At 43.2% G+C, this 25516-nt stretch overlaps 1 protein-coding gene and 1 long non-coding RNA gene across 5 annotated transcripts in view; one reads left to right on the top strand and one right to left on the bottom strand.

Moving 5' to 3' along the window:
- LOC130355506 (uncharacterized) overlaps window positions 1–25516 on the top strand; it is a 289775-nt gene that overhangs the window by 52803 nt on the left and 211456 nt on the right. The gene's annotated exons all lie outside the window — the stretch shown is intronic.
- On the bottom strand, window positions 4245–24588 carry TEX30 (testis expressed 30). 4 transcript variants are annotated; one of them, XM_056555715.1, is made up of 6 exons: window positions 24484–24588; window positions 17501–17737; window positions 14030–14081; window positions 11066–11283; window positions 8950–9163; window positions 4245–6635 (listed from the first exon to the last, which is right to left on the bottom strand). In XM_056555715.1, the coding sequence occupies exons 1-5, from the start codon at window positions 24538–24540 to the stop codon at window positions 8999–9001; spliced, it is 729 nt and encodes a 242-aa protein (XP_056411690.1). In that variant the 5' UTR covers window positions 24541–24588; the 3' UTR covers window positions 4245–6635; window positions 8950–8998. The 4 variants fall into 4 exon arrangements, with proteins under 4 accessions (XP_056411690.1, XP_056411692.1, XP_056411689.1 ...); XM_056555717.1 differs by lacking the exon at window positions 8950–9163; XM_056555714.1 differs by lacking the exon at window positions 4245–6635 and having other exon boundaries at window positions 7017–9163.

The raw sequence follows: 25516 nt of genomic DNA, 5'->3' as shown, positions 1-25516 counted from the left end.
TTTCCGCCCGGAGATTCCGAGTTCCGCCTGCGCCGACTGAATTAGTCGGCGCTAGGACCGCGCGGACACTGCAGTCTCCTATAGACTGCTATGTGTTCCGCTAGGATTTCCGCCTGAAGAAAGAGCAACCCCTTTCTTCAGGCGGAAATTTTCTAGCGGATTTTTCACTACACCATGCATTATAGTAAGCGGAATTTCAGCCGGAAATTTCAAAGCAAAAATTCCGGCGGAAATTCCGTAGTCTGAACCTAGCCTTAGCGTACACATTGACTTACTATCCGCACCACTGGTCAGTTTCTTTGTGGACTTTTTTTATGTAATGTGTCAACAATGGCCCTGATTTACTACTGTAAACCTAACCTGTTTTGTCTGTCTGCACCAGAATTGAAAAAACCCCGACTAACTCTCCATTTTACTGAGAAAACCTAAAAAAAAGAAAAAAAAAAGGCGTGGCTGTCAGGCTTGGTCTCCGGAAGGGGGCGTGTCCCAAACATTTTAGAAAAATCCCAACATATTTACTAAGGTTTACACTATAAATGTGGTGGATTTAAGCTGAGGAAAACCCTACAGCTCAGAGCATGTGTAAAAAAAAAAAAAAATAAATAAAAGCAAAACATAGGGAAACCTTAGTAAATACTGTGTGAAAATATTTGTTGGGGAAAAAAAAAAGAAAAAACACAAAGAAAACTACACTCCACTCTTAGTAACTCAGGGCCATTGTCTTTTAAAAGGGGTACTGTCGTGGAAAACTTTTTTTTTTTAAATCAACTGGTGCCAGAAAGTTAAACAGATTTGTAAATTACTTCTATTAAAAAATCGTAATCCTTCCAGAACTTATTAGCTGCTGAATACTACAAAGGAAATGGTTTTCTTTTTGGAACACAGAGCTCTCTGCTGACGACATGACCACAGTGCTCTCTGCTGACATCCCTGTCCATTTTAAGGACTGTCCAGAGTAGGAGAAAATCCCCATAGCAAACATATGCTGCTCTGGACAGTACCTAAAATGGACAGAGATGTCAGCAGAGAGCACTGTGGTTATGATGTCAGCAGAGAGCACTGTGGTCATGTGGTCAGCAGAGAGCTCTGTGTTCCAAAAAGAAAACCATTTCATACCTGTAGTATTCAGCAGCTAATAAGTACTGGAAGGATTAAGATTTTTTTAACTGAAGTAATTTACAAATCTGTTTAACTTTCAGGCACCAGTTGATTTGAAAAAAAAAAAAAAAAAACTTTTCCACGGGAGTACCCCTTAAGGACATAGGGCGTATCCAAGTCCTTAAGGACCGAGGGCGTATGGATACACCCTGAGCATTTCCGGCCCCCACCGCTAGCCGGAGGGGAGCCGGTGCCCGATGCCTGCTGAAATCGTTCAGCAGGCATCCCGGCATATCGCCCAGGGGGGTCATTATGTCCCCCCATGTCGGCGATTGCCGCAGATCGCTGGACAATTCAGTCCAGCGATCTGCGGCGGATTCCGGGTCAATCGGGTCTTCAGTGACCCGATGACCCGGAATTACTGGCTGATCGGGGCCGTCAGAGACGGCCCCGAACAGCCAGAGCCTGCAGGGGTGAGGTGGCACTGGTGCCACCTCACGATCGCCCTGATTCGTCGGCCGGATTACCGGCCGACCAATCAGGGCGCCTGCTGCGGGTGTCACACCCGCATCCCGCTCCGCCCCTCTTCCGGAGGACGTGAGCGGGTGCGGGAAGACGACCCCGGGTGCTTCCGGCGTCCCTGTTGGGATCGGGGCCCCAGGAGCGACGGCGGCGGCGGCGAGGGACAGTCCTGCAGTGTGGATCGTTGGAGGTGAGTGACAGCCTCCTGCTGTTGCTTAGCAACAGCTCCCAGCATGCAACAAGGGCATGCTGGGAGCTGTAGTTATGCAACAGCAGGAGGCAGACCACCACAACTCCCAGCATGCCCTTATGGGCATGCTGGGACTTGTAGTTTTGCAACAGCTGGAGGCACATTCTTTCTATGGAAAAGTGTACCTTCAGCTGTTGTGTAACTACAACTCCCAGCTTGCACAATCAGCTAAAGTGCATGCTGGGAGTTGTAGTGGTGCATCCGGTGGTTGCATAACTACAACTCCCAGCATGCCCGTTGGCTGTCGGTGACTGCTGAGAGTTGTAGTTTTGCAACAGCTGAAGGCACACTGAGTTAAGTAGTAAACCAGTGTGTCTCCAGCTGTTGCATAACTACAATCCCCAGCATCCCCAGCCAATGTAGTATGCCTCCGGCTGTTGCATAACTACAAGACCCAGCATGCCCTTCCGCTGTCCGTACATGCTGGGGGTTGTAGCTTTTGCAACAGCTGAAGGCACACTGGTTGCAAAACACTGAGTTTGTTACCAAACTCAGTGTTTCACAACCTGTGTGTCTCCAGCTGTTGCAAAACTACAACTCCCAGCATGCACTGATAGACCGTACATGCTGGGAGTTGTAGTTTTGCAACAGCTGGATGTTTCCCCCCCCAATGTGAACGTACAGGGTACACTCACATGGGCGGAGGATTACAATAAGTATCTGGCTGCAAGTTTGAGCTGCAGCAAATTTTCTGCCGCTGCTCAAACTGCCAGCGAGAAACTACTGTGAACCCCCCGCCCGTGCGACTGTACCCTAAAAACACTACACTACCACAAAATAAAATAAAAAGTAAAAAACACTACATATACACATACCCCTACACAGCCCCCCTCCCCTCCCCAATAAAAATTAAAAACGTCTGGTACGCCACTGTTTCCAGAACGGAGCCTCCAGCTGTTGCAAAACAACTACTCCCAGTATTGCCAGATGACTATTGCCACTAACTGTCCAGGCATGCTGGGAGTTTTACAACAGCTGGAGGCACCCTGTTTGGGAATCACTGGCGTAGAATTCCCCTATGTCCACCCCTATGCAATCCCTAATTTAGGCCTCAAATGTGCATGGCGCTCTCACTTTGGAGCCCTGTCGTATTTCAAGGCAACAGTTTAGGGACACATATGGGGTATCGCCGTACTCGGGAGAAATTGGGCTTCAAATTTTGGGGGATATTTTCTGCTATTACCCTTTTTAAAAATGTAAAATTTTTGGGAAAACAAGCATTATAGGTAAAAAAAAAAATTTTTTTTTACATATGCAAAAGTCATGAAACACCTGTGGGGTATAAAGGTTCACTTAACCCCTTGTTACGTTCACGAGGGGTCTAGTTTCCAAAATGGTATGCCATGTGTGTTTTTTTTTTGCTGTCCTGGCACCATAGGGGCTTCCTAAATGCGGCATGCCCCCAGAGCAAAATTTGCTTTCAAAAAGCCAAATGTGACTCCTTCTCTTCTGAGACCTGTAGTGCGCCAGCAGAGCACTTTTCACCCCCATATGGGGTGTTTTCTGAATCGGGAGAAATTGGGCTTCAAATTTTGGGGGGTATTTTCTGCCATTACCCTTTTTTAAAAATGTAACATTTTTGGGAAACCAAGCATTTTAGGTAAAAAAAAAATATTTTTTTTACATATGCAAAAGTCGTGAAACACCTGTGGGGTATTAAGGTTCACTTTACCCCTTGTTACGTTCCCTGAGGGGTCTAGTTTCCAAAATGGTATGCCATGTGTGTTTTTTTGCTGTCCTGGCACCATAGGGGCTTCCTAAAGGTGACATGCCCCCCAAAAACCATTTGTTGCTCCTTCCCTTCTGAGCCCTCTACTGCGCCCGCCGAACAATTAACAGACATATGAGGTATGTGCTTACTCGAGAGAAATTGGGTTTGAAATACAAGTAAAAATTTTCTCCTTTTTACCCCTTGCAAAAATTCAAAAATTGTGTCTACAAGAACATGCGAGTGTAAAAAATGAAGATTTTGAATTTTCTCCTTCACTTTGCTGCTATTCCTGTGAAACACCTAAAGGGTTAATACACTTACTGAATGTCATTTTGAATACTTTGGGGGGTGTAGTTTTTATAATGGGGTCATTTATGGGATATTTCTAATATGAAGACCCTTCAAATCCACTTCAAACCTGAACTGGTCCATGAAAAATAGCGAGTTTGAAAATTTTGTGAAAAATTTCAAAATTGCTGCTGAACTTTGAAGCCCTCTGGTGTCTTCCAAAAGTAAAAGCTCATAAATTTTATGATGCAAACATAAAGTAGACATATTGTGTATGTGAACCCCAAAAAAAATTTATTTTGAATATCCATTTTCCTTACAAGCAGAGAGCTTCAAAGTTAGAAAAATGCAAAATTTTCATTTTTTGGGGGATTTTTCACCAAGAAAGGATGCAAGTTACCATTATATTTTACCACTAAGTTAAAGTAGAAGATGTCACGAAATAATCTCGGAATCAGAATGATAACTAAAAGCATTCCAGAGTTATTAAGGTTTAAAGTGACAGTGGTCAGAATTGCAAAAAACGCTCCGGTCCTTAAGGTGAAAAAGGGCTCGGTCCTTAAGGGGTTAACCTCTTAAGGACCCAGGACGCACAGGTACGTCCTGGGTCCCGGTCCTGCGATATAACGTGGTGTCACACAGTGACCCCGCATCATATCGCGTCGGGCCCGGCGTCATAGTGAAGCCGGGACCCGCCGCTAATAGCGCGCGGCACTGATCACGGTGCCCGGCTAGCCCAGGGAGCTGTTCGGGATCGCCGCGGTATAATCGCAGCATCCCGAACAGCTGTACTACAGGAGGAAGGTCTCTTACCTTCCTTCCTGCAGTCCGATCGCCGAATGAATGCTTCAAGCCTGAGATCCAGGCTTGAGCATTCAATCGCCGAAAACACTGATTGATCAATTCCTATGGAGATGCATCAATCAGTGGTAAAGATCAGTTAATGCAATGTTATAGCCCCCTATAGGAGCTATAATATTGCATTAAAAGTGTAAAAAAATCATTAACCTTTCAATGATCACTTCCCCTAATAAAAGTTTGAATCACCCGGCATTTCCAAGAATAAAAAAAAACACAGTGTAAATAAAAATAAACATATGTGGTATCGCCACGTGCGGAAATGTCCAAATTATAAAGATATACCGCTTTTTAAACCGCACGTTCGATGTCGTACGCGCAAAAAAATTCCAAAGTCCAAATAGTGCATTTTTGAATAAAAAGTGATCAAAAAGTCTGATCAGAACAAAAATAGCACTAAAAACTTCAGATCACGGCGCAAAAAATGAGCCCTCATAGCGCCCTGAACACAGAAAAATAAGAAAGTTATAGGGGTCAGAAGATGACCATTTTAAGCATATAAATTTTCCTGCATGTATTCATGATTTTTTTCTGAAGTGATACAAAATCAAATCTATATAAGTAGGGTATTATTTTAACTGTATGGACCTACAGAATAATGATATGGTGTCATTTTTGCCGAAAAATGTACTTTGTAAAAACGGAAGCCCCTAAAACTTACAAAATAGTGTTTTTTCATCAATTTTGTCGCACATTGATTTTTTCCCCCGTTTCACGGTAGATTTTTGGGTAAAATGACTAATTTCATTATAAAGTAGAATTAGTGACGCAAAAAATAAGCCACCATATAGAATTTTAGGTGAAAATTTTAAAGAGTTATGATTTTTTAAAATTAAGGAGGAAAAATTTTAAATGAAAAAAAAAAAAAAAAGCCCAGGTCCTTAAGGGGTTAAATAGAATCTGTCAGCTATAGATCCTACTCAAAAGCAGAAAGTTGGCAGAAAGAAGTCTGACATTTTCAGACGTTTATTAGCCTAAAAAAAAAATAAAAATTATTTTTAGTCTGAAGGTAAATGGATCCCAGTCTAGGGCCTATTATACCTTTGCAATACCTCGATTAGGCCACCTTAAAAAGGCAACAGCCTAACCAAAGGCCTGAGATCACAGAACTGGAGGGCAGAGCAAGGAGTCTCCAACCCAATAATAGTGTTGATCAACCAAAGACAACATTTGGGTTTGGGTTTTTACGGTCTCCCAATGTTCGAATGTGTTTTCACCCGCATTCTTAAAACGTACAGTACATACAGTGCTGTGGAGTATGTTGGCACTACATGTCTCCTTCACAAAACTGTCCCTATTAGTACACTGACTGAATGCTTCGAACTAGACTTGTTTTTAGCCCCTTTAGAAGAATAGAACTGTCATATGAACAGCTGCACTTTTAGGATGTTCCTTAATTTTTTTCTGAATTTATCTTTTAACTGATGCACTTTTTCCCCCTCTGTGTCCATATGGCACATTTATCACTCACTGCTGGGTATACTGTTGCAGTTGTTTTCTCGGTATCCCACTCGCGGTTAATGAAGTGATTGTGGGGTTATATTCTGCAGCACAGATGTTACGTAAATGTTTCTGCAAGAAAAGCTCTTTAGAATGACATTCAGAACAGCCTTTCCCTTTGTAATCTCCAAGCAGTCAGTTATTATTCCCCAAACTTCATTTACGTTGAATGCTTAATATATCAATAATATATCTGAGATACCTGCTAACAATGTTCTAGTAACAATTATTTAGTGGATATTTGTTAGCCAGTTTTGTGCAAAATAAAACCATATACTCCCTGGTTGATAGTTGGTGATAACAAAGGCTCCTTTATATCCCCCACCACCACTCTGGTCACTGTAGGGTGTACAGAAGAGATGACAGGAGTGGACTGTTCTTACACTGGATGTCACTCACAGCTTCTCCCTACACACAGAACCAGAAATGAAACTTGTTAAAGGGGTACTCCGGTGCTTACACATCTTATCCCCATCCAAAGGATAGGGGATAAGATGCCTGATCGCGGGAGTCCCGCCGGGACCCCCGTGATCTTGCACGCAGCACCACAGTAAAAATCAGTCCCCGGAGCGTGTTCGCTCCGGGTCTGACAGCTGTCACACCTCCTCCCATAGGCTTGCATTGAGGGGTGGAGCGTGACATCACACGGGGGCGGAGGCGCGACGTCACACGCCGCCGGCCCTGTGGTTGCCGGTAATCCCTGGTAATTTTTACTGGGATGCTGCATGCAAGATCACGGGGTCCCCAGCGGCAGGAACCCTGCGATCAGGTATCTTATCCCCTATCCTTTGGATAGGGGATAAGATGTCTAAGCGCCGGAGTACCCCTTTAAGCTTCTCTTCTGTCTTGTTTGCACCTCAAATATTTCACTTGAGAGGGGACTCCCCTCAGCGTATGCAGGTACAGATGGAAACAGGAAGAGCTGTTTGGCTGGGACTGGGCACTATAGAGATCGACAATAGGGGCAGGTAAATATACTTTTCTTTTTTCACTTATATGCCTGCCTGAGCCCATGGTCAAGAATTTTGTTGATGTCAAAAATCCCTTTACTACTGAAGTCCAAGCATTACCCCAAGTCCAGTCGGGGCAGTCATGGAACATACCTTCTTTGCAGTTAAAGTGGTTCTCTAGGGAACTGAACTCATCAGATACTTATCCCCAATACACAGGATAGGGGATAAATGTCTGATCGCAGCAATGTCCTGCTTGGTCAATTATTGGCTAAGCAGGCTGTCACATGCATTCGTCCAGGAAGATGGGGGCCAGAGTGCACAGAGGACAAGTAAGTAGCTGAGGCCCCGAACAGAAAATCATGGGGGGTCCCAGCGGTTGCACCCTTCCCCTATGATCAGACACTAATCCCGTATCCTGTGGATAGGGTATAAGTGTCTGATAAGTTTAGCTTTCCCCGTGTACCCCTTTAACCTAAAATTTAAAGGGGTATTTCAGTGTTTTTTCCCCACCTCCTTTGAGCCCATAATGCCAAGTTATACTGTGTAGCATGCTTCCATTACCTCTGTGCACTGCTTTGTCCTGTTTTCATGCGCAGGACCCACACTCGGGAGTGCTGTACTTCAACTCTTTTTATTTAATCATTACAATATGTCATAGGTCACATGGTCTTTAGGGGGACATGGATATGCTACAGTGGGTGGGTGAATAGCATGGTGGGAGTGATGCTATCTGTCCACCCACTGAATCATAGCCACACACCCTGGAAACCATGTGACTTATGGTCTCTGGCCACATGGAATACTGGGAAAGATGAGAGACACCATTAAAATAAGAAGACTTGCACTACAGCACTTCCAAAGGTAAAAGTAACATATTATACAGTCTTATAACTTGGCATCAAGGGCTCAAGGCTGAAGAAAAAAATATCCTGGAATACCGCTTAAAGAGCTGAAAAAAAAATGTAAGAGTCAAGAACCACAATGTAAAAAAATAAATAAGGAAGGCATATTAAACTGTATGGAATGTAAAAATTATAATACTAACAGAAACATGGTCAGATGTGTCTCAAATTTTCAAGCCAGGAAAATACCTGCAACTATAGACTATCATTTTATTACATTGTGACAAGTCATTCTGGGTGTGGATCAGTAGCACTGTGTCCAAAGGACAGAGGTCAAGGGAATCTGTCAACTGCAATTCATGTCTAAACTGCTGACACTGTTTGATAGCTGTTAGGACAAGGGGACACATGGTACCTTTCATATATCTGTCTGCGCTGCCATTACATAGAAAAATTACATTTATTCTTTGGTGCCAAGTTTCAAAAAAGCCCCTGAAGGGCTGGAAGACCTGCTTGCTGCTAACGCCCATTCTTGTCCCTGCTTGATTGTCAGCTAGAAGCCAAGCCCTGTTTCCAAATCTCATTCCGGTGCTGTGCATACAGGGCCCGGCTACCAGCTGACTGTCAATCAAGCAGGGATGGCACCAGAAAATATAAAGATTTTTCCATGTTATAGAAGGTACCATGTGTTTCCTCAGACTAACAGCTATCTAACAGTGGGTAATATCTGTACTAATTAAACAAATTCCTGAGCTAAAAGATTACTTCTGATGTATAAAAAGATCCCTCTCAGGGCTGCTTACTAACTATACATGTGCTCAGTTTCAACACTTTACCAGGACATTTCACAGATGTCCTTAAATAAAGAGCTATGTTTACGTACAGGTAATAAACATGTAAGACAAATTACTTTAGCAGAAGTCTGACCCCCTTCTTGTCATGTCCAAACCTTGAAATGAGCAAAGTGGTCACATGGTTACGGTTTTAACATTTTCTGAATCCACAACAAAGTCTGTTCATTTATTTCCGGCAATACATCTTCCAATGATTTCCCCTTGGCGGTCAGCCCATGATTTGCATTTTCAACCCAATGGATCTTTACCGGTGCTTTGATTTTATGGATTACATTGGTCATCAAGGTCTTAAAAAGGATTGATAAAAAAAGATTTAAATACAGATGTGACAATGTATTTCCTCCTGTATTTATGTGATAAAGCTATATATGTACACACAAAGTATTCACACACACCGGATCTGCTGCGGATTTGAAGTTGTAAAATCTGCAGTTACTGATCCACTGCAGATTTGTCAGGAACATTCTTTAGTATTTTTGGTCGGCATGTCAATTGCAGATCTGCAACTTCAAATCCACAGCAGTACCAGTGCGTGTGAATGCATCCTGAGGGTACGTTTACATGTACTGGAACTGCTGCAGATTTGAAGCTGTGTTCAACTATAGATTTTTATTGATTTAACAACATGAAATCTGCTCCTGTACGTGTCAATGCAATCTAAAAAAAGGAATAGTCCTAAATTATGGTCTCTGAAGAAGTACCCTTTCTAGAAACGCACATACACACACTGATAATATATTGGTTGCTCCTGGAAAAGCCATTGTTCCATAAAAAAATAAAATACTGCATTGTGTGAACCATATTTTTACCACATACAGATCTTTGACAAACCAGATCAATATCTATCTTAGATTGGAGTGGCCATTTACACATGCACAATTAAAGGGGGTACTCCGGTGAAAAAACATTTCTTTCAAATCAACTGGTGCCAGAAAGTTCTACAGATTTGTATATTACTTCTGTTTAGAAATTCTAAGCCTTCCAGTACTTATCAGCTGCTGTATACTACAGAGGAAGTTATGTAGTTTTTACCAGTCTGACCACAGTGCTCTCTGCTGACACCTCTGTCCATATGAAGAACTGTCCAGAGAAGCAGCAAATCCCCATAGCAAACCTCTCTTGCTCCAGACAGTTCCTGACACAGACAGAGGTGGCAGCAAAGAGCACTGTGGCCAGCCTGAAAAGAACTACACAACTTCCTCTAAAGCATACAGAAGCTGATAAGTACTGCAAGGCTTTCGATTTTGAAAGAGAAGTCATTTACAAACCAATGTAACTTTCTGGCGCCAGTTTATTTGAAAATATTTATTTTCCTCTGAAGTACCCCTTTAATCAAGTAAAAAAGTGTGCCCTAAAATAAACACTATGAAAAAAATAGCATTTTTCATCAAAATGCTGATAAAGGGCGTATTCACATGGGCGTATTTAATTGCAAACTTGCAGCGTGTCTCCCGCGTGTCCGCAGCAGATTTTTGGCAGCGGAATTTTCTGCTGTGGAAAATCCACCACAGTCCCTATTGAATTCAATGGGGTCTGTGGCGGATATTATGTACATAATCTGCTGTGGGAATTCCACTTGCTGATTATGTTGCTACCCATTGACTTCAATAGGTCTGCAGCAAATCTGCTGCAGATTTTCCGCTTGCAGAATTCTGCAGCTGAAAATCTGCAAACAAATTAAAGAGGTACTCTGACCCCAGACATCCAAAGGATAGGGGATAAGATGTCTGATCCCCCCGCGATCTCTCCTGCTGCACCCCCATACATCAGCAGCCTGGAGCTATGTTTGCTCAGTGGCTGATGATGGGCGATACAGGAGACGGGGTATTGTGATGTCACGGCCCCGCCCCCTCAATCAGACATCTTATCCCCTATCCTTTGGATAGGGGATAAGATGCTTAGGGGATTAAGTATATGTAAACATTCCCTCATACTGGCTTTTCTGGTGACTGAGGAGCTCTCAGAACCAATATAGATAGCCATCAGGTACGGAGAGAAGAACTACAGGCTACTGAGGGATAAAAGGAGATGCCCTAATAATACATTTTACAAACATATTCATGTGTATGACTAATTTATGCTAAATAATAAGAACTGGTATGTTTTAAATTCTTGCATAGTCATTTCAGTGAACTGTGCTCTATACTGAGTAACAATATACAACATATCTGAAAGGAGTGTCCTCTTACCTTGTCACACATCTCATCTGCTGACCCAGAGATAAACAAGGCTGGTTTTGTTATCAGTAACAAATCTTCATCTCGCAGCTTGCTTTTTGCTTTAGGGGGGTGCAGGGGATATGATAGACAGATCAGACCTTGGATAAAGCTGTCGTCTTGTTCACAAGCTGTTTTTACTAGAAAGGCAGCAGCACGAGAGCCCATTGACCGTCCTGCGAAAAAGCAGTCTACTTTTGACTATATATATATATATATATATATATATATATATATATATATACACACACACACACACACTATGCATAAAGTAAAGCTTCTATCATTTAATAAGTAGAGCATTAAATGTCTCAAAAAACATATACAAAAAATAAACTGCAGCCCCCCAAGTCATCACTGCACGTAGCCAAGATTGCTCCGTGCGTGATGACTCACGATACAGGGGCTAGAGTATCGTGACAGCCACCCCCCTCCCGTAGACTTGCATTGAGGGGGCAGAGCGTGATGTCATAAGGTGGCAGAGCCGTGGCGTCATGATACTCCGGCCCTTGTATCGCGAGTCATCATGCACAGAGCAAACTGTGAGGCTGCAGGGGAGATTGTGGGGGTCCCCAGCTGCGGGATCCCTGCGTTCAGACATCTTATCCCCTATCCTTTGGATAGGGGATAAGATGTCAAGGGCGGAGAACTCCTTTAACTATATGTGTACTCAAAAGGGGGCACCATTTCTGTGTTGATGCCACTGTGGCGCATTACTGCTGCATTATTTATAAGGGCACTAGAGGCAGGATGGTACTGTTAAAGGGGTAAAAGCATAAGGGAGTGAGAGAATGGGAAATTGTACAGACATACAGTAAAGCAGAAAAAGGATTTGTTCCCCCGGTGATTTTGTTAGGTTACCCACTGACAAAGAATGTATCAGTCTGGAGACCAAGCTGCTTATTTATGGTCTTGTAGCCCATTCCAGCCTTGTGTAGTTCTACAATCTTGCAAGGGCCCTGCCCAGATGTGTTAGGCTGAATTATTTTTATATATTCTATGATAAAACTAGTAATTCATTTTATCTATTTTAGACTCAGGTTTATCCATTTAATAATGTTATAATCTCACATATTCATCTATTCTTTTCCCTTCTTTGCTATATATTTCTTCTTCTTCATCTCCCACTGTCCCTTGAGGACTTATTTGAAATGTGTTTCTCTGGATTTTTATGGTGTTGTTGTTATTCTCACTGTTAAAATAGACCCTACCATTCAAAATATAGATATGGTTATTTTTTGTCAGTGTGCAAAGGAACCAAATCAGCAGGGTATCATTTTTTCCTTCACTGTATGTTGTGGTTGGAAGAAGTAAAGATTTGGGCTGAATGTAGAAAAAAGTGAAGGATTCCGATCAGACATCACCTTTAGTCTGTTTATGCAACTGTATGGTTATCCCTTTATGTAGCACTGATTGTGATTTACACACTTGGTTCAAGACCTGGAGGTTACCCCTAGTTTCTGGGTAAATATAGCACTGATGTAAACTTGAGGTTAATTAACCCGATAACGACCATGGACGTCTATACTCGTCCAATGGCCGTTACCGGGGTATAGCGCAGGCTCCCGACTCGAGCCCGCGTCATACCGGCCAGCCCCCAGCTGATTCCTGTAGCTGGGGGCCGGCGTTAATCGCCGACATGCGGCGATCGCCGCGGCCGGCTATTAACCCTTTAGATCGCTGCTGTCAAAGTTGACAGCGGCGTCTAAAGGTGCCTGTATACAGTCCCTGGTGGTCCAGTGGGGTGTATCGCAGGACCAGGCTTTATCAATCGAGCACAGAGCACGCAGATCATTGTGGTTTTATGAAACCACAATGATCTGTATGAGGAATCTAATGATTCCTCCTAAAAGTCCCCTAAGGGGACTAAAAGTGTAAAAAAAAAAAAAAGTTTAAAAACCACACACATTAACCCCTTCCTTATTAAAAGTTTAAATCACCCCCCTTTTCACTTTATCACTAAGGTGCAGTGCATGTACAGAGAAAATAAAACCTGTCTCCCAGGCGCTTGCTTCACCGGTACAAGTTTTCACCATAGAGATGTTTGAATCGCAATCCAAACATCTCTATGGTGAAAACTTGTACCGGTGAAGCAAGCGCCTGGGAGACAGGTTTTATTTTCTCTGTACATGCACTGCACCTTAGTGATAAAGTACTGTAATACCTGTGATGCACCAGCACCTTATGCACAGACTGTGGTCAAGTAAAGTTCTCAGAGACTGTTCCTGTTCCTAATGAAATATATAAGTGGCTGCTGATGAATTGCATTGGAGCACTTTGTATGAAGTCTTGTGGTTAGACTTGGGTTGCTGCTAATATGCACAGGAGCGCTTTGTGTGAAGGAATATGGACACTTTAATGCTGGGTACCAAAAACGCAATTATGTATGTGAACAGGATCATTATCAGTAACCCTAAAGCCATGGTGTAATCCAGCTACATATATAATCTGCATGAGGAAATGATGCAACAACAACAACTTATTACCATCCAAATTGCCGGGACTCTGTAATTAAGGGAAGTGTGCAATATTTGGACTGTTGCTAGGGGTGAGTGCAATCTGGTGTACAGAGAACAACACTATTATTTGCTGACATCATAGCAATAATTTATTACTACGCCCATACAACACAATATCAGTAGGTAGCAGATGGTGGCCGTAGTGATGTATTAAGATGCACTTCAAATTTTTTAATCGTATAGAATAAAAATTTAGTTTTAATTAACCTTAAGTTTACATCACGGTTATCCCTTTACACAGTCTGTAGAGCGCGTGTGCAGAGTTGGTATCTACCACTATATGGTTAATCTATGGTGGTAGTATTTGTCTGTGCCAAGTCCATTTTAGTTCATAGCAGTACTGTGGTATTATCCATTCACGATGAGTTGGATAAATGGGATCATGATGTAGCTATTTCTATTTAATGACAAACCTCACCTGCAAGAAAGGCACCAGCAACCTTATATTCTTCCTTAGACTTTAAGTAGGTCTGAAATGAAAGCAAAGAAAGTGCTATCAGAATAAAGTGGCATAGTGTGTGTTTACTATAATGCTTTAGGGTATGTTCACACAGATTTAATGTGGGTAACACTGATGAAAATAATTCCTCCAAATATTCTGTTTGTGGCTCCATTGTAATGTAATCCCTCGTTTTGGATATAGTATAATATTCCTAATGGAAGACCATTCTGGAGACACTGCAGACCATGGTAGCACATTTAAAAGAAAAACTGTCAGCTTGCTCCTCCTGCACTAACCTTCAGTACTGGCTGGTAGTGCGGGGGACGCTGATCAGTTTGATGCTTACCGTGCCTGGATCCTCCGCGGCGTTCATCCGTAATCTTCAATTTTCGGTATATGCTAATGAGGCTAACTGGCACCGGCCGGGCTAACTGGCACTCTGATGTCAGCATCGCTGGCCGTAGCTCCGCCCAGCTCATCAATATTCCTCCCCTCCCTCCGCCTCTTCTCCCTACTCTGTAATGAAGAGAGAGGAGGAATATTGATGAGCTGGGCCTCAGCGGCGCTGACGTCAGAGTGCCAGTTAGCTCCTCATTAGCATATACCGAAAATTGAAGATTACGGCCAAACGGTGCGGCAGATCCAGGCACGGTAAGCATCTAACTGATCAGAGCCCCCCGCACTACCAGCCAGTATCGCTGGTTAGTGGAGGGGGGAGCAAGCTGACAGTTTTCATTTAAGTCACACAGACTGCTTACAGTTGCATAGGCAACATGCAGCCTAGTGTTGATAAATGGTTTCTGGGACACCTCGGAGAGATGGCCATACCACTCGATTTTGCACACTCGTATGGCTTGTCCTTCTTTGTGTTGCAATGTTTAGGAGCATATTTAGGGGCTTCTGATGTTAGAAATATTCTCACTACATGCCAATAATTATTTTTGTGTTTTGGTAGAAAGCCTAGTATCTTATCTTTTTTAACGCAGGCACTGTAGGAATGCCTGGCTTATATAATAGTTTACTAAAGGTTGATGGACAATAAAAACCCACTAAAGTAGTTTATACCCGTCAGTGTTAGTTTCATAAGCACACACAGTAGAAGGTAGATCTTTCTGGACTATTCAAAAAGGCTTAAAGGGGAACTCCCCTGCTCAGCGTTTGGAACAAACTGTTTTGAACGCTGGCGCCGGGGGCTCGTGACTTCATAGCCCGCTCCCTCATGAAGACACGCACCGCCCCCTCAATGCAAGTTTATGGGAGTGGGCGTGACGGCTGTTTTGAGGGATTGAGGGGGCGGTATGTGACGTCGTGAGGGGGCAGGCTATGACGTCACGAGCTCCCAGCGCTGGCTCCAGCATTCGGAACAGTTTGTTCCAAACGCTGAGCAGCGGAATACCCCTTTAAGGCTAAAAAGAGGAGATGGCTTCATTCTGTTAACATTGTGATGGACCTATGTGGATGTTTGTGTGAAACTACTCTCTACCTAAAGTGTTAAAAAAAACGGCCAACAAAGGGCCCCTCCAGCCTGTTTGGAAGACCCTTATAGATATTTCGGTTTATATCTTTGTATCTTGTAGCACTTACTGCTTTGTTTTTAGCTTTATCACTTAGTAAACTAGATTTATTAACTTAGCTGTTGTGTGGACCTATTTACTAGTGCATCTAAGAATCCACCATAAAACACTGACCTTCTTGATCCCTGCTGCCACCATGGAGCTTCGGGCCACTGTGTAGGGCTGCTGGGGTTGGTGAAGACACGTGGAATTGCTTGCTCAGCCACTGGCTGAGGTGGGACACGGCTGTGAGCATTGACTGGCTGAGCAGCCATGTGCCAACAACCTCAGAAGAGGTACTTCAATGGGACTGCTATACTGTAACAGCAGCGGGAACACGAGTATAGTTTTTTTTTTTTCCTTCTTATTTTTACAAAAATATAAATCACACAAAAATGCAGTACATATTACATACCGAAACATACAATTTATATTATACCCAAGCCACCCTACCCCCAACCTTAGAGGACGACAAGAGATGAGAGGGGATAAAGAGGAAAAATTAAATAAAAAGGGGCATTCCAGGATTTTTATTTTACTATACTACAGGGTCGGTAAAGTTAGTGTAGTTAATAATATAGTGTCTGTACCTGTGTTTCATGGTGGTCTCGCAGTTCTGTGATTATTGCCCATACTTTTATTTTTAACAACATACAAAATGATTGTCAGGTCAGGTTTTCCCAGGCTGCAGTGCGGCTTGAGACATTACATCACTAGTAAGGTGTTCAGAGGGAGCCTGTCTTTGCTTCAATGGGTGGAGTGATCGCTGGGGGAAGATCATTTTGCAAGAGTTTGCAACAGCTGGAGGCACCCTGGTCAGAAAACACTGGTCTATTGCATTGAAGGCAGCACAAGTGTTTCAATGGATGGGGTGGCTGATGTGTGGGAGCAAACAAGGAACTAAGGGATTTGTAGTTTGAGTGAACAAACTCCAACAGGAAATAGCCAGTTCACACAAAGATAGCCTCTGCTTTATGGTAATCTCACAACATAGGCATTTAACCCTAAAGACAAGCACAGATCCTTCCTAAGCATGCCCATTACTGTCTGGCAGGTATGTACTAAAATCACCTTATGGTGGATAACTCCTTTTAAAATGCACCCTTAGGGTATGTTCACACTGAGGAATTGGAGAGGAATTTCCACGAGTAATTCTGCTTGCTTTTTACTCTCCAATTCATTCAGCAGTGAAAATCCCCATAGAGCTGTGCAGAATTTCTGCCCCTCAGTTCACACTGAGGAATTTCCTCAAGCAGAATTCTGACGAGGAAGTCTGTTCCGCTTGAAGAAAGAACATGTTCTTTCTTTCAGGTGGAATCAGCGTCGTTCTCCCATAGAGATCAAGGTTATTTTTTTTTTTTTTGAGTCAGAAGCATTTCCACACGGAATCCGCGCGGAATTTCTGCATGAAATTTTTATGAATAGAAATACTTGATACTCCTCCGCATGAAACCTGCATTTCCGCTCGGAATTCCTCACAAAATCTCTGTGAGTTCTTGTGGAAAAGTAACAATATTTTGAGGCAGAACATTTCTGCTTGATTTCCGCCCCAATTCCTCAGTGTGAACATACCCTTAGGCTATATTCAATAGTAAATAGGTCAGGTTGAGGGAACACAACCCTTTTTTCCAGTTTGTACGTTTATTTTGGCGTATAGCACCACAAATTTAGGTGCAGACACATTTTGCCGCACAACCTAAAATAAACAGGTTGGGTTCACAATGGTAAATTAAGGCAATTATCTCGGTGGTAGCAGGTTTGGAACTGTGGCACTAGTCCTGCTTTGTCTTGTTTTTGATGCCATGAAGAAGGTCTGTGCTGTGACCCCAATAATTGTAACTGGAAATGTCAATTTTTGCATCTGCTAACACTAAACATCAGATTTTATACATACCAGCACTGTACTGTACGCTTTTGTCCTGTAGACTAAGTTAAGCCCTTTACAGGTGAATCTCAGACATAGCAATCCGTGGGAGGCCAAGTAATTTGCCAAGGACACTAATTGTGAAAAATTCATGTCCCCTCCAGCGCCATGCGTCAGAATAACTCCATATCTAACTCCACTGTAATCTCTAGGAAGAGAAAGCATTGCTTCCAGGTACTTCTCACCAAACGGTATAGTAATCCTTTCCTAAAAACACAGACATGCATTAATACAAGAACACTTCCATAATATAGTGACCTAATTATGCAGTATACTACGGTTTTAGGTCCGGTCACAAAACAGGATACGGGTCAAAAATGAGCCAGAGTCAATGTTTGACTCCGGTCGGCTCATTAAAGTGAATGGAGTTCAGCGCTGGTCCGGATGGGGTACGGGAGAACCAGATCCGGTACCCCTAGTGTAAAAACGAGATGTGAATGCAGCCTTATATAGGTTTGATTTTATATTACTTCTAAAAAAAAAAAAATCATAACTTCATGCAGGAAAATGTATACGTTTAAAATTCTCATCTTCTGACCCCTATAACTTTTTTATTTTTCCGCGTAGGAGGGCTCATTTTTTGCGCCGTGTTCCAAAGTTTTTATCGGTACCATTTTTATATTCATCTGACTTTTTGATCGCTTTATATTCATTTTTTCATGATATAAAAAGTGACCAAAAATATGCTACTTTGGACTTTTGTTGCGCATATGCCATTGACCGTGCGGTTTAATTAACAATATATTTTTATAATTCCGACATTTCCGCACGCGGCGATACCACATTTGTTTTTATTTACACATTTTTTTTTTAAAATGGGAAAAGGGGGGTGATTCTAACTTTTATTAGGGAAGGGGTTAAAGGGGTACTTTTTTTTTTTTTTTTTTCAAAATCAACTGGTGCCAGAAAGTTAAACAGATTTGTAAGTTACTTCAATTAAAAAAATCTTAATCCTATCAGTACTTATCAGCTGCTGAATACTACAGAGGAAATTATTTTCTTTTTGGAACACAGAGCTCTCTGCTGACATCACGAGCACAGTGCTCTCTGCTGACATCTCTGTCCATTTTAGGAACTGTCCAGGTAAGTACTGGTAGGATTAAGATTTTTTAATAGAAGTAATTTACAAATCTGTTTAACTGACTGGTAGGGCTGGGCGGTATGAGCAAAAACGTGTATCACGGTATTTTTTTAAGTGATGGCGGTTTCACGGTATTAACCCCCCCCCCCCCCCAATGTGACCTGGGCGCCGCTTCTCTCCCAACACCCCCCCCCCCTCACAATTAATTATCAGCTGCGCTGTCCCCACATCATGTCACCCGCGTGCGCTCCTCTGCTCATCCTCCTATGAGTTGCGGGCAGCCAGCGTTAGAAATCTGTACTGTACTACAAATAACGTTTACCGGGCTGCAAAAAATAAACTAAACTTTAACCTGCCTACGTTCCCCCGTTGCTCTGCTACCATCTTCACTGTCCTGCGCTGTGGTCCTCTTGCAGTTACCTTGGGACGGGAAAGTCATAGAGCCAGCCTATCATTGGCCGGGGCGGGACATAGCTGCGGCCGGTGATAGGCTGATTCCACTGTCATGTAAGGAGCATACATGACAGCACGCTCAGCCTATCAGTGGCCGAGGTGGGACATCGCTGTGGTCGGTGATAGGCTAACGGCTCTGTGACGTTCCCATCCTCAGGACCGCAGAGGAGTGACCATGAGGAGGGACCACATCGGAAGGTAAGTTTGTTTTGTTTATTTTTGCAGCGTTATTTGTAGTACAGATTTCTAGCGCTAGCGGCCCGCAAATCGTATGAGGATCAGCAGAGGAGAACACGCGGGTGACATGATGAGGGAACAGATTATCTGCGCTGATAATTCGGGGGGGGGGGGCGGGTTAAGAATAGCGCTCGCGGTTCAAATATGATTAGTTCCCTGATGTGGGGACAGCGCGCTGCGGTGGATAATTCACTCATTCGAGGGGGGGGGGGGGGGGTTCCCAACCGGTATTGCGGTGTGGGCAAAATTCATATCTTGAGGAAAAATAAATAAATAAAAATCGGTATTCGGTATGAATCAGTATACCGCCCAGCCCTACTTTCTGGCACCAGTTGATTTAAAAAAATAAAATAAAAAAAATAAAAAAGTTTTCCACCGGAGTACCCCTTTAAATGATCTTTATTAACAATATTTTTCACTTTTTTTTTTGCAGTGTTCTAGCCCCCCTTGTGGTTATTTCACTGCACATACCAATCTCATACACAGATCATTGCCATGCATTGACACAGAGAGGAGATCAGTGTAATCGGCGGTTGATTGCTCAAGCCTGGATTTCAGGCTTGGAGCAATCAATCACCGATCGGTTGCGACGGAGGCAGGTGAGGGGACCTCCGCTCACGTTCTAGCTGATCGGGACATCGCAATTTCACCATGATGGTCCCGATCAGCCCAACTGAGCTGCCCCGGAAGCTTTTACTTTCATTTTAGACGTGGCGATTAACTTCGAATGCCGCGTCTAAAGGGTTAATAGCACGCGGCACAACGATCGGTGCCACACGCTATTAGCCCAGGGTCGCGGCTGTCATTAGCCACCGGGAGCGACCTGGTATGACGCGGGGTCATGGTGTGATCCCGCATTTTATACCGGGACCGGGCGCAGGGCGCACACGTACGCCCTGTGTCCTTAAGAGGTAAACTTTCTGGCACCAGTTGATTTGAAAAAAAAAAAAAGGTTTTCCACTGGAGTACCCCTTTAAGTTTAAAAAATGAAATGAAGTCTGCTAATGACTATAATCGGACTATTTCCGGAAGATACTTTTATTCTGCAGGACTTAAAGGAGTAGTCCAGTGGTGAACCATGGTGAACAACCTATCCCCTATCCTAAGGATAGGGGATAAGTTTGAGATCGCGGGGGGTCCGACCGCTGGGGCCCCCTGCGATCTCCTGTACGGAGCCCCGACAGCCCACGGGAAGGGGCTCTGCCATATAGATATATTGAGGGGGCGTGTCGGCCGCCGCTTCGTGCGGAGGTCGACACCCGCTATCTGGCCGGAGAGCCTGGGTGTCGGGGCTCCGTACAGGAGATCGCAGGGGGCCCCAGCGATCGGACCCCCCGCGATCTCAAACTTATCCCCTATCCTTAGGATAGGGGATAAGTTTTTCACCACTGGAATACCCCTTTAAAAGGCACGGTCTGCTTCATTTAGGAATTCTGAAAAACTCTGATCTTGTTTTGGAGCAACAATACTATTGAAAAGCATGGATACAGCAATTGCTAGCCACAATGTCTATTTGGTTGTTTTATGGATAATTAGGCAAACGTAACAGTTTTTGTTTTATCATGGATCCAATAGAAAAGTAAAAGGGGTTTTCCAGCCTAAAACCATTGATGTCCTATCCACATGAAAGGATGACAACCAGCACCCCCGCCAAGCTGATTGGTGCAGCCGGAAATAAAGAGTGTACAGGAGTCAGAATCCTCAGCTGAATACTCTGTACACAAGACCTGTGTAAGGATCCCGTACAATTAATGACACAGCAGTGCCTATAAAAATAATCAGCAGAGTTGCAGGGTGTGGTACCTCGTGTGACCAGTTTTAGGCACGTCTGCTAAAGGTAGGTATATCATGCACTTACCATCACTAGTCGTACAACACCATTAATTTTATTCTAACACAGCTGCAATCACATGACATTACTCTAACTTGATCACCAGTCCAGCTCACAGTAAGTTACAGATCTTAAAGGGGTACTCCGCCCCTAGACATCTCATCTCCTATCCAAAGAATAGGGGATAAGATGTCTGATCGTGGGGGTCTTGCCGCTGGGGACCCCCCCGCAATCTCTGCTGCGGCACCCCAGACATCTGGTGCATGGAGTGAACTTCACTCCGTCCGGATGACTGGCGATTCGGGGCGGAGGCAGGTGACATCACGAGCCTCCAGCGCTGCACCCGACGTCGTAAACGAATGCTGGGTGCAGCATGGAGATCGCGGGGAGCCCCAGCGGTAGGACCCTGGCGATCAGACATCTTATCCACTCTCCTTTGGATAGGGGATAAGATGTCTAGGGGCGGCGTACCCCTTTAAATCCTAAGTCCAGTTTAGCTTGAATGGCAGGATATGTAGCAAAATGTTTTGCAGCAACTCTGAGCTGAAGACTTGCACAAGACAACGAATTAAAAATGTCAAAAAAATGTTGATTATGGTCACATTGCATCCCACAATAAATTGAATAAAAAGTGATCAAAAATTAACCCTCATACAGCTCTGTAGGCGAAAAATTAATTATAGGGGTCAGAACACAGCAATAAAAAAAATGTATTTATTAAATCATAAAACAAAACAAAAGTTATCCAAGTTTGATATAATTGGAATCGTACTGACCCACAAAATAACATTAGCAAGTCAGTTTTACCGAAAAATAAACTGCCCCACAAATGTGCAATTTCATTTTGTTTTCAATTTTGCCTGAAATTATTATTTTTTTTGCCCGGCTTTATTAAACATTATAGGATCACGTAATAAGGCCAATGAAAAGTATGTTTTTATCGGTACCGTTTTTTATTTTGATCGCTTTTTATGGTTTAGAAAGTGACCAAAAATTTGCTATTTTGGACTTTTTTTGCGCGTACGCCATTGACCGTGCGGTATAATTAACAATATATTTTTATAGTTCAGACATTTATGCACATGGTGATACCATATATGTTTATTTTTATTATGTTTATATTTTTTTTTTATGTGGAGTTTGGGAATAGGGGGTGATTTAAACTTTTAAGAGGGAAGGGGTTAAGGAGTGTTTTTCAACTTTGTTTATTTTAGGAGGAATCATTAGATTCCTCATACAGATCAATGTGGTTTCATAGAACTACATTAATCAGTGTGATCTGCGCTCGATTGATAAAGCCTGGTCCTGCAAGGCTTTATCAATCTGAGCGCAGGAGCCGGCACAGGAGGAGAGGTAAACCCTCCAGCTACCTCAGAAGTGGATCGCCCCCCACAATCACACTGTGATCCACTCCACTGGACCACCAGGGAGCAGTTAAAAGTACCTTTAGACACCACTGTCAGCAGCGATCTAAAGGGTTAAAGGGATATTCCAGGCAAAAACTTTTTTATATATATATATATATATATATATATATATATATATATATATATATATATCTCAACTGGCAACGGAAAGTTAAACAGATTTGTAAATTACTTCTATGAAAAAATCTTAATCCTTCCAATAGTTATTAGCTTCTGAAGTTTTCTGTCTAACTGCTCAATGATGATGTCACGTCCCGGGAGCTGTGCATGATGGGAGAATATCCCCATAGGAACTGCACAGCTCCCGGGACGTGAGTCATCAGAAAGCAGTTAGACAGAAAACAGCAACTCAACTTCAGAAGCTAATAACTATTGGAAGGATTAAGATTTTTTAATAGCAGTAATTTACAAATCTGTTTAACTTTCCGGAGCCAGTTGATATATGAAAAAAAGTTTTGGCCTGGAATACCCCTTTAATAGCCGGCCATGACGATCGCTGCATGTTGGCTATTAATGCCAGCCCCCAGCTAGAGGAATTAGCTGGGGGCTGGCCGGTATGATGCGGGCTCCAGTCGGGAGCCCGGGCCATACCCAGTTAACGGCACACGGAGTATAGATGTCCATGGTTGTTAACAGGTTAAGGGCTTGCTGAGACTTGTAGTAGTTGAGGTCAATTTAATGCAGGCCACGTTGACTAGACAGATGATGACTGACAAGACTGTGACTTAGTTGGCTGCAGACTGGACTTGAGGCCTCCTATGACTCTGGACACACACTTAGGCACAACTTAACTGGATCTCAGCAGGAAGCAAGAGAGCGAGCAGAGGCTCCACCCAGGGCTTTTATGGGGGAGGCTCTGGGGGGATCCCATTGGTCACCCCTAAGTCACCTGATCACTGTCTGGTAAACAGTCTTAAAGTGACAATGCTTTCTTCACACATTACACAGTATAATATTAACATTTTTACATGGGGGGACACTGAAGGGAGGCTGCCCGACAAGGGTACGGGGTAACACTTCCCGTACTGGGCCACCACATATACAACAAAAAAAATAAACCCCAATACAACTTAAAGGGGTTATCCAGTAAAAAACCTTTTTTATATAGATCAACTGGCTCCAGAAAGTAAAACAGATTTGTAAATGACTTCTATTAAAAAAAATCTTAATCCTTTTCAGTACTTATGAGCTGCTGAAGTTGAGTTGTCTTTTCTGTCTAAGTGCTCTCTGATGACACCTGTCTCGGGAACTGTCCAGAGTAGAAGCAAATCCCCATAGCAAACCTCTTCTACTCTGTGCAGTTCCCGAGACAAGCAGAGATGTCAGCAGAGAGCACTGTTGCCAGACTGAAAAGAACAACTCAACTTCAGCAGCTGATAACTATTAGAAGGATTAAGATTATTTAATAGAAGTAATTTACAAATCTCTTTAAGTTTCTGGAGCCAGTTGATATATAAAAATATTTTTTTTCCTGGAATACCCCTTTAATCAGTGGGGGTGGGGGACTTATGGGTCTTAGAAGGTGTGTAAGAATAAAAGGTGAGCCATGAACCCAAATTCAGGGGGTTGTGAAGGGGTTAAAAAGCCATACTTGGAGAGTTATTGCAGATTTTGACTTTCCTATTAATGTCAATGGGAGGAATCTGAATTTCTGCAATTATAACCCCAATGTTAACACTAGTCACATAGTACAGTGCAGAGGAGAAAATACTACAGTCACGTGTGGTGCAGAGATCACATGACACAGGGCAGGGTAAAGACTTCACACATACCACTAGTACAAGGTTTTCCAATGTCTCCAGCTGTTGCAAAACCACAACTCCCAGCATGCCCGGACAGCGCATGCTGGGAGTTGTAGTTTTGCAACAGATGGAGACACACGGTGGCCTCTTCCCCTCCACAGCACAGACACGAAGCCGTGTACCTCAGTGTAATTTTCCATGCTGGCTCCATTACTCGCTGAATGGGCGGGGCTACACATTGTTTCCGGCGATGACGTCACTGCTTCACCCAGTAGTGGTCGTGCATGTGTCCGGTCAGTCCCGCTATACTGCTGTCGTCACATGGCACAGGCTTTCCGGTACGGCTGAGAGCCTGTTCTCTGTGTTGGAATATCTATCTATTCGGCGGCTGCTTCTCATTTAACTAAAGACCTTCTTCACTCACATTGTTTATTTGGCGGGAACTAAGCTAGTGCAGCCTTAAAGGGCTATTCCAAGTTGATTTTATATTTTTATTTATTTTATGCGCTTAACCTAGAAAAAATAAATAAAATTAATTATACTTACATTCCTCGCGCTTGTCACCCTGTTTTCCTGAAGCCAGCACGTTTACCCCCTAGGCTCAAAAAATAAAATAAAGTCAGCTTGGAATACCCCTTTAACCATTGATTCAAATCCAGAGTCTAAGGGCACATTCACACAGCAGCATATCCACCCGTAGAGATCCATGACAGACATTAGGTACGCGGCGTGCACTGACTGAACTAGTCGGCACTAGGACCGCTTGGACATTCGCCATTGACGGCAATGCATGTTCAAACGAGTCTGGAACGTGAGCTTCCGTAAATTCTTGTGTGCACTGTGCCGCAGAATCCTATTGAAAACAATGGGAGGCTGCTGCACTGAAAACTTTTCTAGCTGAATTTTTAGGGTACGTTCACACGTACAGGATCCTTCGCAGATTTGATGCACAGGAATTGTGACAGCCGAATTAGAAGCTGTGCTCAGTCATTTAGTTTACATTGAAATCTGCAGCAGAAAATCCTGCACATCAAATCTGCCTACGTGTAAACGTACCCTTAGACTAGAATTCCACTGAGCATTTTCACGAAAAAAAAACCTTAAAAAAACGCCCATTTTGCCGCACAGCATTTTTTCTAGGAAAAACCAGCACGTCCAGATGTTAGCTGCAAGTGAATAGTAAACTGCAAAATGCCAGATCCACTTGGAGTATAA

Source organism: Hyla sarda, chromosome 2, assembly GCF_029499605.1.
Source record: "Hyla sarda isolate aHylSar1 chromosome 2, aHylSar1.hap1, whole genome shotgun sequence".
Classification (NCBI taxonomy): domain Eukaryota; kingdom Metazoa; phylum Chordata; class Amphibia; order Anura; family Hylidae; genus Hyla; species Hyla sarda.
The sequence above is the reverse complement of the archived record's forward strand: the minus strand, read 5'-3'. Positions and strand labels throughout refer to the sequence as shown.

Excerpts from the sequence above, each read along its gene's own strand:
- TEX30 (XM_056555715.1), bottom strand. The coding sequence starts at position 24,540 with ATGTGTAGCCCCGCCCATTCAGCGAGTAATGGAGCCAGCATGGAAAAT. Across the intron at positions 14,082-17,500 it reads AAGCGTACAGTACAGTGCTG|ACCTACTTAAAGTCTAAGGA; the intron begins GTATGTATAAAA and ends CTTTCATTTCAG. Across the intron at positions 11,284-14,029 it reads TGCTGGTGCCTTTCTTGCAG|ACTGCTTTTTCGCAGGACGG; the intron begins GTGAGGTTTGTC and ends AGTCAAAAGTAG.